The sequence below is a fragment of the Clarias gariepinus genome, chromosome 5 (genome assembly GCF_024256425.1).
Source record: "Clarias gariepinus isolate MV-2021 ecotype Netherlands chromosome 5, CGAR_prim_01v2, whole genome shotgun sequence".
Lineage (NCBI taxonomy): Eukaryota > Metazoa > Chordata > Actinopteri > Siluriformes > Clariidae > Clarias > Clarias gariepinus.
In genome coordinates, this window is record NC_071104.1 from 29,920,613 (window position 1) to 29,938,089 (window position 17,477).

Here is a 17,477-nt window from a genome sequence, read left to right on the forward strand (position 1 = left end):
AAAATATTTGTTATTTGGTGTGTAACGATTCAATTCAATTTATGATACTGAATTCATGATTCAGTAGAAATCCTTTGAACAAAATCTGAACCTAAAACAATTATGCCTAAAAGGACTTCTATTTTTTTTTATAAACCAATAATCCCAGTTTTTGTATTATATAATAAAAATAGAAAAAAACGAATATTGCTTGCTAAAAACAGGTCAATATTGGTAAAAAAAAACAAAAAAAAACTTCTACACAAAACCCTTACAAATAAACATGCAAATATTTTTGAACTCTCTGAAATAATGATCGTGGGATTAGAGCTCCAAAGTCAGCTAAAATGGCTGTTTTCTGTGGCTTCTCTCTTGTGCCACATTGATCACAAATCTGAAAGCCACTAAAATGATTGTATGTTCATATAACATATAGTTTACATATGCAGATGATTCCTGGCTCTTCTAAAAACAATGTGATCATGTGACTATTGTGTAACCTTTTTATTTAAACTTTATAGGTTGTGCGGTTTGGGACTTCTGGTGATCAAATCATGTGATGTAATTACAGGCATAGGGAAGTGATTTCGAGTTTGTGATTTGTAAATTTCCTCAATGCACATTGTAACATCTTTGCGTCATGATGCATCTCATCATGAAGTATCATGTACGGTATGCAAGGTCATTTATGCTCTATGTTTCTGGGATTGAAATTACTAATAGTACAACACTGTTCAACACTGCGTCTTTTTTTGGAATGTTTATCTTTTTATGCACTTTGAGATTGTGTCCACATAAAAAATTATTATTATTATTATTATTGCTATTAGTAATAATAATAATAATAATAATAATAATAATATCATTATTATTGCTACTATCTTAATTGCACATACTTTGGACATGCTGCTTTGCTCGTGACTAGACATTTCCATTTCAGGTACATCTTAATTCTATTTTTACTACTGTACATAATGTAAATGTTATAGCTAAAGTTTTCTATATTTTCTATACTGTAAAATCTTTTATTAGAATGTTTCATTTTAATATTTAAATTTTTTAAATTATATTCTTATTTCATGTTCTTATTTAGAATATATTTTTTAAAGTCAGGGGCGGTTGTTAAAAACATTTTACTGTATATCATACTGGGTATGACCGTGTGTGTGACAGATAACATTTTAATATTATTATTATTATTATTATTATTTGTATTATGACTTTTTTGCACTTGAAATTGTGCCCACATAAAAAGTGATATAGAAATAAATTGTAATAATAATAATAATAATAATTCTTATTATTATTATTATAGGGAGCATGGCCAGATAGGTGACTGGCCCGAATTGAACGGTGACTGGCCAATCAACTGGCCCAACATACTTTTTACCAGGTCATTGCTTATATCGAACCCTGATTAAAAAAATCTAGGCAAGAACAAATCATTGAAAATTGCTCTTACTCCATCACCCCAGTATTGGATTACAAAAAAACTGGATTATTCCACATCTTTTCTCACAATATACCCGGATTCAAACTTGTGTTGGAGAAATCATGAGTGTTTCTTTAACACAAGCTCAACAGCCTTAAACCTGTATGCTACCTGTGTGTGAGGAGAATCTGCATCTATTTGCTGTAATGTATTTATGCACTAACCCTAGTGAGCTCATGTTACTAAATCCATTTTTCTCTTCCTCAGCTTCTCTTTCTCAACACATTGTGGCTCTGCTCCATTAGTCCAGTGGATTGTGTGGAGCGCTCACCCCTTTCCTGACCTACTGAACACTTGCTCCACCCACTGAAACAACACCAAGCAGTCATATTAGCTCACGTCCCTATCAATAATGCATGTGCCAAGAACACTGGATGTGCACCAATGGCTTTTTAAAGTAAAAAAAAAAAAAAAACGTTTTTCACGTTAAAAGGATTACAGTTAATCACAAGGACAAAAAAAAAACAAAAAAAGCTTTGTATGTTGTGACCTCTAAATTCTAACAAATGAAAAAGATCTCCCTCGTCTATTCTTAGCGCGGCCCGATCTACGGGTGTCACTTAGTACCCGAAGAAATGCAACCCTAGAAGGAAATAAAGTTAGGAAATAAGGATCCATATTTGATTCTGTTCCCACTCCAGAGAGTGTGAGCAAGATAAAAGGGGTCATGGCCTTTCCTCTAACCCTCCTCCAGCAGAAGAGGCTTCTTACATACAAAATTCAGCAGGCTATAAAAAGGAGAGGAGAAATTGCTTCTAGTGACACTCAGCAAAGTAGCTGAAGTAGATTAAAATGTTAGCCACCCAGCTAGAAGACAAAGAAACATGACCTATTCACTCAAGAATGATTTCAAGTGGTGAGGGACTAAAAATATATAAATAAATAAATAGAATTCATGAACAAAACCAGACATCGAGCTGCAGGATGGTCTGGGTGTGGGCCGCACTAAGAGCAACGTGATGTACAAATAAAAAGAAACAATAGAAAAAAGAAACAAGAAAAATGAGAGTTCTACTGCTGAGAAATATAGTCATAGTTTTGTTTTTGTTTGTTTTTTAGACTAAGTGCCGTTCTCAAATCGCCCGTATTGTGTGAACGAGTGCGTTTATGTGAACGTGTCCTGCGATGGATTGGCACCGCCATCCAGGGTGTACCCCGCCTCGTGCCCCAAGTCTCCTGAGATAGGCTACAACAACCCCCCCCCCCCCACCCCCGACACTGTACACAGGATAGAGCGGGATAGAAGATGAATGAGAGTGTGAGTAATAATGATTTAATTATCATAAAAACAGGAAAAACACGGTACATTCAAACGGGTCATATTTTTAAAAGTAACATGTGAATAATTTAAAAGGCTAGCAAACCGCTCATAACGCTGATACTCTTTAACTTCTCTACAGTACTAGTCTAGATCTGGAAACTGCAGCAACATTAACAGGAGCAGCAATTAAACACTTATTTTGAAAACTGTTAACCGCTAAAATGAGTCACCGACTATTCGGATTGATATGAAACAAATAACTTGATGGCTCTTATTTAACCTTACATTTTTAATTTTTTAGCTTTTAAAATGAGCTTTAGTCTTTGCGAGGGTAAGCAAAGTAGCAGCAATAAAATATAACAATTACTTTACCTTTAAAGATGGGCAGTTTAGTTTATATTCCAAGGACGTTCAAGTCAAACCAGGACTTTTGATTGCGTGGAATAACAGAACACAGTTAATCTTTAATCCCCTGCCTCACTAATGCACTTATCCCAGCGTTTCATCAGTGCCAGAACACCACCAAGTTAGTTTTCTCAGTTTGCTACTCAGTTTTGCGCACACACTCTTCCTCATTCCCTATACAGTCCTGAACATTAAGGGAGTTCCTGGGAGGCCACCGTTTCAAACGTGAAGCAGGCAGTCTGATCACAGCTCCAGCAAACTGAGAAAATTAAATTGATGGTATCCAAGCACTAATGAAACGCTGGGTTAAATGCATTAGTTGTTGTCATTGCACAAAGTTTAAAAACCTACTAAAACTATTTAATATTACTAACTATTAAAATGCTGTCCTAGTGGCGCAGTGGTAAAGCGCTCGCCCTATCATCCGGAGATCACTGGTTCGAACCCCAGGTGATGCTGTTTTCCTCTCACAGCCGGAGGCACAGAGAGAGCTGATTGGCCGAGCTCTCTCAGGGGGGAGGGATGAGAGGTACTTGTGCTCCCACATTAATCACGGCTCTACAGCCAATCAGGGGCGTCTGTGAGCTCGCGCACACAGAAGGAGCGGCTAGTGCTTTCCTCAGAATGTTTTACTTCGCCCCTTATGGTGCGTGAGCAAGCAGTTAGAAAAGATGCGGTCGGCTGACGTCACGCGCTTCGGAGGAAACACGTGATAGTCTTTGGCCCTCCCGGCTGAGTGGTAGTAGTAGGCTTAATGTGGGAGCCGCCTAGTGATAGAGAGGAATTCACTACGACTAAATTAGGGGAGAAATTGGAAAAATCCAAAAAAAAATTAAAAATAAATAAAATAAAATTAAATGCTGTCTAACTTGATTGCGCTCCTAAACGCCATTTTCCATACCGCCCATAATTTTAAAAGAAGAAGTGAAGAAGTAGACATGCAAAATATGAGAAAAAAAAAAATGCAAAAATTAAAAAAAATATATATTTTTAAGGAATTTGTCCATTTTAGACATTTTATTGTTTATAAGATTAAGTTATTTTAAAAAAATGTGAATTGATTCTAAATTTAAAATTGACTCAATTAATAAAATCAACCAACACAAGTTTGATTACATTGCATAACAGATTCACACAGCTCTACATATTACGTTCCCTTATAAATCCAAATGAGACTGTACAGTGTGGAAGCTTAATCGCGCCAAATATTTATTTAGATCCGCAATATTAATAATATATTAATTATATAAAACTCACAGGCTTCTCCTCAGGCTCTAACTGCCTGTTGCTCCTCAGTGTTCTTCTTACTTCAAGAACAAGATTCAACACAAAGTATATCACACACTGGGAAAATCACAACAATTGGAAAGAAAAACAGACCCTGAACTGGTGTGGTGTTTGGCATTAGACGCTCGTTAAGATCAGGGTACCGCACCTCTATCATCAGCCCTCAGTATTTATGCTGTCTGTCCATCTCTCAAACAGAAACCAGACACACAACTGAGCTGCTGTGGATCTGATGCACTAGCAGGGTGTAATGGAAAAAAAGAGAAAGAGAAAGAAATGAAATAAGAGAAAATGATCACTCTAAGCGACAAAGATGGGATTAAATGAAGCATCACCAGGTAATAGACCTGTTACACACATCACACAAGAATCCCTACACACTTCAGCTTGACACTGTACTGTAACACACTCACTCAGTTCAGATATCCTCAAACTCCAGGTTATATTTCGGATTGAATGACAGCCCTGAAACCACACACACACACACACACACACACATGGAACAGAATGTGCTGCAGAGTGTGTGAGTGTGGTAACACAGTGCAGCACTGAAACTGCACGGCTTCGTATTGATCGCGCAGGACTGAGGCATGTGCCTGGCTGCCTCTCAGCACCATTACGGCAAAATCACAGGCCTGTCTTCAGTGATTAGACTCAATCATGTAATAAAATGCAATTGGAGTGCATTATGCATCGCTGGCCTTAGAGCTTTCACAGCTAAATCAGATTGGCAACGCTGCTCAAAAAGCTGCCATACTGAGGCAATATGGCTGTTATAAAATGACCAACTGATCAATTAATTCATCAATCTCTCAGTTAATCAGATTATTACTCAGTCGCTTATTTGGGGGATATGATGATGATGTTAGTGGATATGAAAACGATATCAGAGCTCTGTGTAGTAACTGATACCTCATGGCGCTCCTGAGCGGCCAGTGATCCAGTCCCCCCCGCCCCCCCCCCTTCCCTCTGCCCTCCGGACCTCTCTGACTCATCCTGGTGCCCCGCTTCTGGTTGGAGATCTCGTGTGTTCTTGGTACTCGACTGATGTTCTCTAAGGATTTGTGACTGCAGTCGCTCAATAGCTCAGGACTAAAATTCCCACGAAAAGTTCAGTACCTGAGACTCCAATAACAAAAGTAGACTTGACACCTACTTAAATCACCTTTCCTGTTATACTGAACTTCCAGCCTCCTTACACACAGATCAGTTCGTGCTATCTGTTATTTACACAAATGAAGATGGGTTCCCTGCTGGGTCTGGTTTCTTTTTAGGTTTCTTCCTATTGCATTTGCAGGGAGTCTTCCCTTGCCACCGTCATCCTCGGCTTTGCTCATCACGAACAATCTGATCATTAGGATTTATACTGTACATATTTCCTTTCATTTTCATTCCATATATATATATATATATATATATATATATATATATATATATATATATATTAGGGATGCACCGAAATGAAAATTCTGGGCCGAAAACGAAACCGAAATTTTTGGATGCACTTGGCCGAAAACCGATACCGAAACCGAAAATGGCTTCATTAAAAAACATGTTTAAAATATTTTCTTTTTGTTTGTATTAAAAAAAAAATTGCATATTGCAACTTTGCTGTCCTCATCTGAAACTTTGAAGTGCTTCCAAACCGCCGACATACTCCGTGTTTGATGCGTAATGACAGCGCGAACGAGACGGGAGAATGGGAGAGGCGTGGCGATAATTTCGGCTTTTATTTTCGGCGCTTTCTTACGTTTCGGCCGAAACCGATAATGCTATTTCGGCCGAAAATTTTCGGCGGCCGAAATTTCGGTGCATCCCTAATATATATATATATATATATATATATATATATATATATATATATATATATATATATATTTTTTTTTTATTCTGTAAAGCTGCTTTGCAACAATGAACCATTATTAAAGGTCCCATATAAATTAAACTGAATTGATTGGTTATGTAAAGTGATGAGGTAAAAGGTAAAGTGTTGAAGATTTAACAACAGCTGTATGTTGTACAGTAAATTCATTCATGGTGCCAAGTGAGATTAGATTCACCCACGGCATTAAAAAGGTCTGTGTTGTAGCTCTAATGGGTATTAATTTTAGCTAATTATAAGGATAAACCAGAAATTGCACAATGGTATGAAGTTGTTGACTATCTTAGAATTGTACTAGGGAACTAAAATTGTAAAATAAACTTAAAATAATATCAAATAGAAAATTACAAATTTAGGTCGAAATACACGATTTACAAACATTACATAATAAAATAGAAATATATAAAATATAGATATGAATTAAACAGGATTACAGAATGTGCAAAATGTTTATTTATTTACTATTTTACTCACTATTTTTTATTTCATCACATCAGCTCCTTACACCAAGAGTATAAAATAAAATCGCCTAGAAAAACATGGTGTGCCATAATTTATAATGATATCAATAATACTATTATAATTATCGTTCATTATTTTCAATCATATTGCCCAGCCCTAACATGTCATACCAGTTCTTAAACATAATAAAGTCTCAGTGGTGAATTAAAGTGTATTTATTTTTGTATTTACTGGTGTAACTATAATTATTGTATCACCAATAAAGATTTGCACCCTGGCACTGAGAGATCGATCAATCATCAACAAGAGCTGGCTTTTCTTCCTTACTCCAACTACTGTACCCCTGCGAATTCTCTTAAGGTCATGCATTACTACTCTTAAAAAAACAAAACAACTTAAAATGTTCAGACGACATTGCCCAGAGGTCAAGGGTTATGTTTGGTAAATAATGCCTAAACATATAGCCTGTGTGTATATGTGCGGGAGTGAGTGAGTCAGAGATAAATAGAGATAAAGACAGAGGAAGAGAGAGAGAGAGAGAGGGAGAGAGAGAGGGAGAGACATGTTCTGGTCCAACAGAACTGAGGCAGCTGTCTCACAGCTCCTGCCTTCACCACTTGGCAGCACCAGGCTGAGCGCGAGTGCCAAGGCGGCGGACAGGGCGCCACTTTCAGTAGCCAATACAGGATGCTCAGAGACCATCTGTGAGGACTGGCATCAGCGGCGGCCAGCAAGCGTCTCCCAAAAACACATGTACAGTATTCGGGTGACTTCTCATTACCAAATAAATCAATTAATAAAAGTATGTATGAGTAAATAAATAAATAATTCAACAAACAAACAAACAATATTGTATCACAACGCTCATCGATTCCTAAATTAGTTCTCAGATTCCTTTTCTAGAAAAGGAGCTTTGACAAGCGTTCCAGCTGCAAAGACACTCGGTCCATAACTCATACACTTATGTTTCTATCATAGCAGCTGAAGTCCCAGCAGACGCTCCACGTGATAAAAGACATGAAAAGACAGAACCTGTCCGATCAGTGATTTTGCCGCTTGGTGTCAGAGCTTTATAACAGACAGGAAGTTTCCCACCCAAGGAAAGTCTGATTTCTCTGTAACAGTAAAAGCTACTTACAACTGAATTTGAGAACTGATAGATATTTGTAATTATTCAGGTAAACTTACAAAATTTAAATGTAAAAAAAAAATAAATACTACAAAGTTTACAAAAAATAAAACCCACTTGCATCTTACAGGAAATACATTTTACTGTAAAATATTTTGTGGGAGCATTGCTTCTTCTTCCTTTGAGTATATAGACAGATAGTGCAATACCACCACCTACTGGACTGGAGTATAAAGCAGAAAATTGTCAGGGGAAGAAATGACGTAGACAAAAAAATTTTTTGCTTTGTATAAAACATATTTAAATGATAAAAAACACAAGTAACACAAGTTACACAACATTCCAGTGTTTATTAGAAAATGTTTACAGTTTTTAATAGGGGTGGGAATCACCACCCTACGTATATGATCTCATCACGGTAACATTTACATTTAGGCATTTGGCAGACGCTCTTATCCAGAGCGACTTACTTTTTTTTTCCTCCTCATTACACATCCGAGCGGTTGAGGGTTAAGGGCCTTGCTCAAGGGCCCAACAGTGGCAACTTGGTGGTTGTGGGGTTTGAACCTGGGGTCTTCCGAACCGTAGTCCAATGCCTTAACCACTGAGCTACCCCTGGTCATGACTTGAAAGTTTTATACCTTATCTTTATTCACCAGTTTCACACCTGAACTAAACATGAGTAATTAAATGTAGCCCGTTCGTTATTGCATTAATCTCTCTCACTTAAAAAAGAATGCACAGCATTTAATCAATACAAACTAACTTCAAATACAAACTTCAAAGGAGTTTAAAATTTAACTTAAAATTATTAAAACTTAAAATCACTTGGTTATTAACCTAGGTAACCCCGTATAAGTACTGTATCTTTTCCAGTAAACTTTAAAGCACTTTTTGTACATCGCTTTGAAAAAGAGCGTCTGCCGAATGCATAGATGTAAATGCAAAATTCGATTAAACAAAAATCTACATTTTTACATATCTCTCTCATCCACCATAATCAGTATTTCTAATGAAACTTAATCTAAGCAAATAATTCACACAGGATGAAAATGTGTAAATAGTTTTAGGACTCTAGTAAGGATTATAAAACAAGGTGACGACTTACCGCCTCAAATGCCTCCGAATTCTTGAGCGAGTGTTAAGTAGTTGTGATCATGCGGGCACGCGCGCTTTGTAATGCATGTTTTAAGGCTAATTAGCGCTCGTGTTTTGAGACTGGTTAAAGTGTGCGTAATTAGTGGGTTTCGGGACTAAGGGTGATCAAAGGCACAGAATTGCTTATATCCAACATGATCAGTCATGGCCGAACAAGCTGGAAAACAAGCAATTCACTGGCTGATCGACCGGTGCATCTCTATATTTAATACTTGCAAGAAAAGAAACCTGCAAGAAATATAGCTGCTTGTAAAAAAAATCTGATTTAAAACATCCTTGCTTAATGAATCAGATTGAATATCACAATGTCAGTCTGCTTACCATCCACACTTTTAACAAGCAATGCTTTTCTTTTTTCTTTTTTAAACTCCGATCAGAAATTTAAAACGTGCCTCGAGAAGAAATGAGTTTTCTCACAAATGTTTAACATTAAACATAACCACTTGATACTGAAAAACCACATGATATGCTTATTACTAAATCACAAACTGAAACTGTTGGCAAACTGCTCTGAAATAAGATGCATAAAAGACTTTGTGATGTGCTGTTCCAGAAAAGATGATTAACTTCTAACTGTAAGTCTAACTGTTGCATTCTTACGCGTCCCCTGCTTCCCTTGAACAGTCAACACCTCGTCAGGTGTTACTCCTCGCCGCCGTGCAAGATGCACGCTCGGTAGAGATGAACGGTAAGCTGAGCGGCTCTTAGCGGGACGGAGCATCTAAATTTCGCCTTGATTGTGTTTGACTTCACTTCGTTTTAATTTCTCCTGATGTTAAATATCTCTTTTATTAAAATGTGCTCCGCTGTGGACGGCTTGCGTGGCTTCCTTTAACAGGCTCCGATGAAATCTGGATTTTATGGTGAGTAATAAAAGCGGCATTTATTTTAAATATCGTGTCGGGATAAAAGAGATGAACCGCAATGCTTTTGCTGTGAGGAACAAGCTGCTGCGCTATGCTGGCCAACATCCAGATCTAACCTTACAGTCTATCCAGACAGAATATGAGAGAGAGAGAGAGAGAGAGAGAGAGAGGGGTGGGGTGGCAGAAGTGAAACGTGGGCATGGTGCCTGACTGTTACATCCCCAACACACCCACACCATCCCCTACTGAGTATGCAAGGTGACCCTTGACAGCTCTCAGTGTCTCTCAGTAAGACAGAGAGCAGCATGCCACCTAGCACTAAACATGAAGCACTGCCCGGAAACACAGCATGGCTCAAGAAACACACACACACGCAAAGTTTTTGTGTGTTCACAAGCGCTGAATATTTTAACCGTGAATCTAGCTGCACAAAGCAAACTAAATCCAAGCGCAAGACCAACGCATGATCTGACTTGTTAAGAAAAGGCTTGTTCCGCAATGACTCGCTTGGCAGGAATCGTTAACAATCCGAGCAGCGTACTTCCCATTTCCTGGAAAAGCCATCGTTTTAAAGTTCCCGTATATGAGAGGTCAGCGGACTACCGGTTCAATAAGGAAACAGTTTCCCCTGAGAGACATGTGTAAAATTAGCAAGGGTCAAGATCTTCTCTGGTTTAACAAGAAATACACTACATGTACAGTATATCATTTGTGTGCGCGTGTGTGTGTGTGTGTGTGTGTGTGTGTGTGTGTGAGTAAAGTAAAAAAGTTATCCTCTTGTTTTTGGAAATCTGCGCTCCTACCAAATTCCTGCTTCTTCCTTTAGCTTTTCACAGACCCAGCGACCCAGCGTTTCCCATCGCACGTCAGTCTCGTCCTTCAGTCAATATTTTACACCACCGGAAAAGAATAAAAAAAACAAAACCAAAAAAAGAAGAAATGGCACACGTAATGTCCTTTACACAACTGTAACAAGACTAAACTTAGCTGGAAGTGATCAGAGATCTGTTTGCTTTACGTGAAAAAAAGAAACATCCGCCTGGTAGAGATAAGTACGCGGGACTGAGAAGAGAGTCTTCCTGGGAAGCGTGGATCAAAGACGGACATGTGTTCGTGCACGTCCAGAGGCGAGGACTGGCACGAGTGCTGCTGAGACATAATGAGCGATGAGGAGAGATGAAAGTGAAGACGAGACACGAAGATGCAGTCTTTAGGACAAAAGTTTGAGAGTTCTGGTTTCTGGCAAAGCTGCAATTGTTTTAAACAGCCTTTTATTTCTTTATGAAATTATATTATTATGATAATAAATGCTACTTTGTCATGAATAAAAGCGTGATATAATAGTTATATATCATTGACAAACCTGTAAAATCACCTAAAAAAAAAAAAGCCTTGTTAAGCGTACTGCCACAGAACACGTGTGTGTGTGTGTGTGTGTGTGTCTGGGTGTGTAGGCTGGAAAACCTTTAAAAGAGTCATGTCTTGGCAGACACTAAAACAGAGGGAGTGTTAGATTGAGATGTAACTGATGGACTGCACACACCCACATACCCGGGGCCCGTGGTGTAAGCGCGCGACTCCGCGGCGTTGGCAGCTTAAATAGCGCGCTTCTGAATGAATAAGCCAAGCTTTTCGCTCAGCCTAGTTAACATGCAGGCAAATCTGTCTTCATCGCCTTCATCAGGGGTGTCAGAGCCTCCTCTTCAAAGGGCAAAACACTCCACATGCATCACCCACACACTCGCATAGCTATTTCAATCCGTCTTTTACGCCCATGTTAACGTGCAGCAACAGGTACTCAGCACTGATCAGGCGACAGGCGGATGCTGGGTGCTACATTTCTTCAGGGTGCACCTGCGTCTATACTTTCGCTTTATTTTCATTTCCTCTCATAGCAGGAAACGGCTCCGGCGGTGCTACCCTACGCTGCCGAGAAGGAAAAACAAGCACCCGGGCCAATCAGTGCCGGGCAAACACGCGCAACCGTCATCAACGGTCAATCGAGCAGCGCTCAGGCAAATCAGCCGAGAGTTTAATGCAAACGCGGGCGGCCTCAGCCAATCAGCCCGACCGCGGACCAGCGGGGTGACGTCACGCTATTCAAAACGCCTACCGGTATAAATTCCATGCCTGGTGTTTGTCACGAGACCGGCGTTTGCGACCTTGGCGCTGATACCGTGTTCGACGGTGGGGAAAATCCTTCTGGAAACATGATCGCGTGAATTCGAAAATAGCGAGGCATTAAAAATGCATAAGAGCAGCAAACAGAATCGAAAGCATTGTATGAGTGTACTGTATGTACACAAACACAGAGAGGTTTTCATGAAGCAGGTTGTTTTGTTTTTTTCTCCCAGAAATGGATTCATACAGTCAGGGATGCCTTTAGCTTTACAATAAACTCCATGCATGCCTTTAATATACTGTAGATATTTTTACAGAATTCTAATGATTTCATTAATTAAATGTGCAGCATAATATATATATATATATATATATATATATATATATATATATATATAGATCCAAGTTCACATTATTTACAGCATTTATTTTCATATACTGTATAGGCTTGGATTAAATTCAATAACTTAAGTGACCAATCAAATTAGCTAATAACTAAAAGAAGGCCATAATAAATAAAATAGCTTTAATAATGGTGGTTTGTGGTAAAATTTTCACCACTGTAACAAAATAAAAAAATAAAAAATAAATAAATAAAAATAAAAGGGAAAAAAAACCACCATGAACCGCTGCTCTAATATGTAAACCTTTCACATTTTCCACATTATTTGTGTATGTAATATTACTTCCAGTGTAAAATAATGAAAACAGCTGCTTTAACCCTCAACCTCGCTTTATATGTGTATGTGTGTGTATGAGTGTGTATGTGTGCGTTGCGGCTCAGTGGAAGCTGTATTTAGGGCCGAGCAGAAACCCAACAACTATTACCACTGAGCAAACTTGGCTGACAGCATTTATTTTTTTTCTTTGATGCTTGTTGGCGGGCGATTTCATGCGTAGGTTTTCCGTCTTAACAAAACAAAACCAGAAAAAAAAGAAGAAGGAAAAAATAAAACCCAAAAACGACGCCAAGTTCGTGCACCATTAAATATCGTTAGTGATTTGAAGATGTTGATGGTTATCAGCCATCCAATATGGCGAGTGAGGGACTGGGTTATACATGATCGCTTTTGAAATGAACTTCTCACCTGCTGAAGCAGATTAGCGGCATTCCCCTGACACGGCTGGACGACCGTGAAAGCTTTCGATGCCGTCACGACCACAGGAATGCTCCGTTTTACACCGACTTGTAATGAAGCAGTTTTTGCGTGACTGTATCACTCAATAAGAACTGGCATGCAAGGACTTCCAAAGCAGCTTTATTAGTACTACTACAGAAATAATTTTAGTCAAATTTGATTATTTGAACGTTTTCGGAACTGAAATTTCATGCAAAATTGATTTGATTGACTTCGTTGATCAAGCAAATTTCTTTTAATATCTAAATTTGGCAAATCAACCGTGCACAAATCAGAAATGCATAAACTAAGCCACTGGGCAAGTAAAAGCTTTGCTGCTCAATCCTATATTAGCTAAAGGTTAAGTGAACCGGTACATTAAATGGCCAATCAATTAATAAAATAAAAAAGTAAAATTTGCGGTAAAGTTGCGCGTTAATAATTCTTTTGATAGTTTTTACTGTAGCTTTGATGATGGCTCTCAACATGGTGCTCAGTCCATGTGTAAATTCCTCCAAGCAAACTGAAGGCTTTTTTTTCTGATAAGTTTCCATAACAACTGGTTCTCTTATAGCCACACAGCTGTTTAGTCCCAATCCTGAGATTAAGTTGCATTGTGTATAGAAATACTTTTACAATTACTATTAAATTAAGTTGTGTTATCTACTGTTGATTTTTGTTTTTATAATGCAACTTCACCAAGAGTTTAAGTGATGCTTATGTTTAAGTCATGCTTTTGTTTTCTCCAGTATACATCCAGATGTTAATAATGAATTAGTCCGTTCTTGATCCGACTCCAAGCCAATAAATTTAAACCTTCGGAAACAGTAACTTTTTGTTTTTGGACAGGCAGTCTATATCGTTATGTCCTCCGCTAGTAGAAACGGCTTCCCATCCATCCATAAAACCGGCAACTCGCCGCAACAGAAGCCTGTTAGCTTCCCGGTTCTAATCCCTAAATCTGATGGTGTTATTTCCCAAACAAACCCATCACACTGTCATACCTTTTATCATCGCTGATCCCAAACGGCTCAGTGTCTCCGTTGTTTAGTGAGCTGTGTTTGTTTTGGTAACAGTTTGTTTTGGCTCACCCCGCTCAGCATTATGCCAAGTGATCCTGTGAATATTTAATGGCGCTCCCACACAATGAGAGCACAAAAATGGCTGTCACGCCCGGAGTTCGGCAAGCTGTTCGCATGTACGATGTAAATGGTGCAAGGTAGCCTAGTAGTACCTGTGAGTTATCAGTTGATTTACTGGGTTACATGGGAAGAAAAAGGAAAAAACACACACACACACACACACACACACACATGCACACACTAGTCTGTAAATAAGTGCACATAAATATCTACAATAAACTTGTATTCACTTGCACAAAACCAAACGAAGCAGGCAGGATAAACCTGCCTCAGATTAAGAAGATGTACGGCATTGCCAAGTATAACCCGATGACATCAGCACTCAGAAAGAGAGAAAGAGAGAGTGAGAGAGAGATGCATTATTTCTATACTCAGTACAAGTACCTCATTCATATAAGCCACTTACAAGTATCCTTAACACGAACACACACAAGCCAGCACGCATCCCAGCAACTACAGTGTATCAGACGCTATTTTCACAACGGGTAAAGACTAGCCTATTGAGATTGATATCGAATGGCTACATGCTTCACGCAGGATGAATAATAGATGATGCTGGACGCGGTGGTTTGATATTGTGCTGTGGTATTGAATGTTCTGATTACTGCTGAGGGACAAGAGCATGAACGAGCTCGGCACGATTTGGCCGCGTGAGGACCTCGAAACAGAGTGCAAACAGTGGAGACAGACAGGGAGACAGAAAGAGAGGAAATGGAGGGACTGAAAGGAGACATAAAGGGGCTGCTGGTAGCGGGCTTGTCTCCAGGCGAAAAGAGCACACGGCCAAAATCACCCTTTAGCACCATCTGTTTCCTACTTGTGAGTCTGTCATAGTCCAACGAGAATGCAGTTTAGGCCCCGCCCAAATCCATTTTAAACTGAGACCAAACCAAAACCTATTCTAACCTCAAATGAAATCAATTCTAAACCCAGACAAACTCATTCTAAACTCGGACCAAACCCACACTAAACCTGGACCAAATCCATTTTAAAATCATGCACAATCACACTCTAAACCAATTCTAAACCCGGACCAAACCCATTCTAAATCCAGACTAAACATATTTTAAACCCAGACTAAACCTATTCTAAACTAAACCAAACCCTTTCTATATCCAGACCAAACCAATTCTAAACCCAGACCAAACCCTTTCTATATCCAGACTAAACCCATTCTAAACCCAAACAAAACCCATTCTAAACTCATTTTAAACTATACACAATCAAACTCTAAACCAAATCCAATTTAAACCCAGACCAAACCAATTCTAAACCAGTCCAAACCCATTCTAAACCAGACCAAACCCTTTTAAACCAGACAAAAACTATTCTGAACTGAGATCAAACCCAACTGTGCACAATCCCACTCTAAACCCATAAAGAGCAAACCTGTTCTAAACCCCGACAAAACCCATCCTAAACCCAGCTTAAACACATTTTAAGCTCAGCATAAACCAATGACAAATTAATTTTAAACCTACACCAAACCCATTATAAACAGCCAATTACACTTTTAAACAAGCCTGAAACCATTCACAACCCAGCTTAAACCCAAGATAAACCCACCCCAAACTTAATCAAAAGCAAAATCCACATAACTCATTTAAAAAATAAGCCCCAACACAAGAAAGCCCTGCATATAAATCAATTTAAACCCAAATAAATTCTCCACCCTGCTCAAACAAATATAAACCCTAGCCTAAATCCAGCCTTAGTGTAGACCAAACCTGCTCTGAACTCAGTTTTAAATCAAGCCTAACCCCAGTATAAACCCATGCCAAACTCAATCAAAACCAACACCCAAACTAAATCCGGCCAAAACCCAACCCAATCCCTGCTGACACTCGGTCCAACCCTACGAACAATCTCTAAGCTCACCCCAGAGCCAGCTACAAAACCAATGCCAAAGGTAGCGCAGGGGAAACCACAGTATTCAATCAAGTCAAGTCAATCACAGAATTCACTAATATCTGTGAATACAATCATCACTCATCACAGCTTATAGTGTTTAAATCCACACCTTAAAAACACATTAAAATATCTTCACATACATACAATAGCTGTCAAGTGAAGCCATGTTGACCCCCCCCCCCCCTTACCCAACAGCTGGTGCGTGGACCACACTGTACTACAGGCATTAAGTTCTATGAAGAAAGGATTATTACATTATGACACTATTATTACATAGCACTCATGTGCTCATTTCCTCATAACGGAAGTTGCCAGTATATTGCTCCCTGCTCATCCAAGCATGTGTGTAGGTGTATGAGAGTATTTGTGGACATGTCCACATGGCAGAAAGAAACCACTTAAGACTAAGCACTATTCTGTAGCAGGCCAATAACACCCAACATATCCAGCAAAGAGTAAAAAGGCATTGCGAGTCAAATTCTCTGCAGTCGTTATGTCCCACTCTGCTGAAAGAAAAATAATAATTCTCATGCTTTAGGCAGAGAAAAATAAACTATTTCCACTTGTTGATGTTGAAAGTTTGGCACATGATTGCTGATTTTCACTGTCAAACTGTGCTACTTCTGGGATTATAGTTGTATTTCAACATAAAAAACACGCACGCCAGTTGATCATGCCAACCCGAAGCAAACTCGGATCACATACATACATACATGCATACACACATAAAAAATAAATTGTCCTACCAGAGGGAATGTGGTTGAGTCCAGATGTTTTGAGAAGCTCCAGAGGCTGCTCTTTACTGGGAAGGCTATCTGTGGAAGAGAGACGGGCGTTTTAGAAATGATCCGGTGGACTGAGAGAAAATCAGACAGAGAGGGACAGAGAGGGCAATACAAAAGCTTAAAGACATATCGGCTCAGATGGAGGGCCATCAAGAAGGAAACAGCATTAGGGAAAATAACCTGCTGGAAAATAATTTGCATTTCAGTTCACTCCACTAATACTATAACACACAGGGGAACACCAGTGTACACATACACAAATACAGAGCTCTCACTAACAGCCTGCCTTTAAATAGCCATGAAAGAAACCCTAAAAGAAATCTTAATATATAATGGACAACTGTGGGTTCATACAGATTCAAGGGCAAAGTTTAAAATCATACTTTTCCATAAGAATAATACAATAATAATAATAATAATAATAATAATAATAATAATAATAATAATAAAAGCACGTCTCTTATTCCTCTTACATTCAA

The 17,477-nt window shown here is 38.8% G+C and overlaps 1 protein-coding gene across 1 annotated transcript in view; it reads right to left on the reverse strand.

The window, feature by feature from the left end:
* hdac4 (histone deacetylase 4) overlaps window positions 1–17,477 on the reverse strand; it is a 188,602-nt gene that overhangs the window by 95,898 nt on the left and 75,227 nt on the right. Inside the window, exon 3 of the mRNA XM_053495963.1 lies at window positions 16,960–17,028. Coding sequence (XP_053351938.1) covers window positions 16,960–17,028 — 69 coding nt within the window. The remainder of the gene's footprint in view (window positions 1–16,959; window positions 17,029–17,477) is intronic.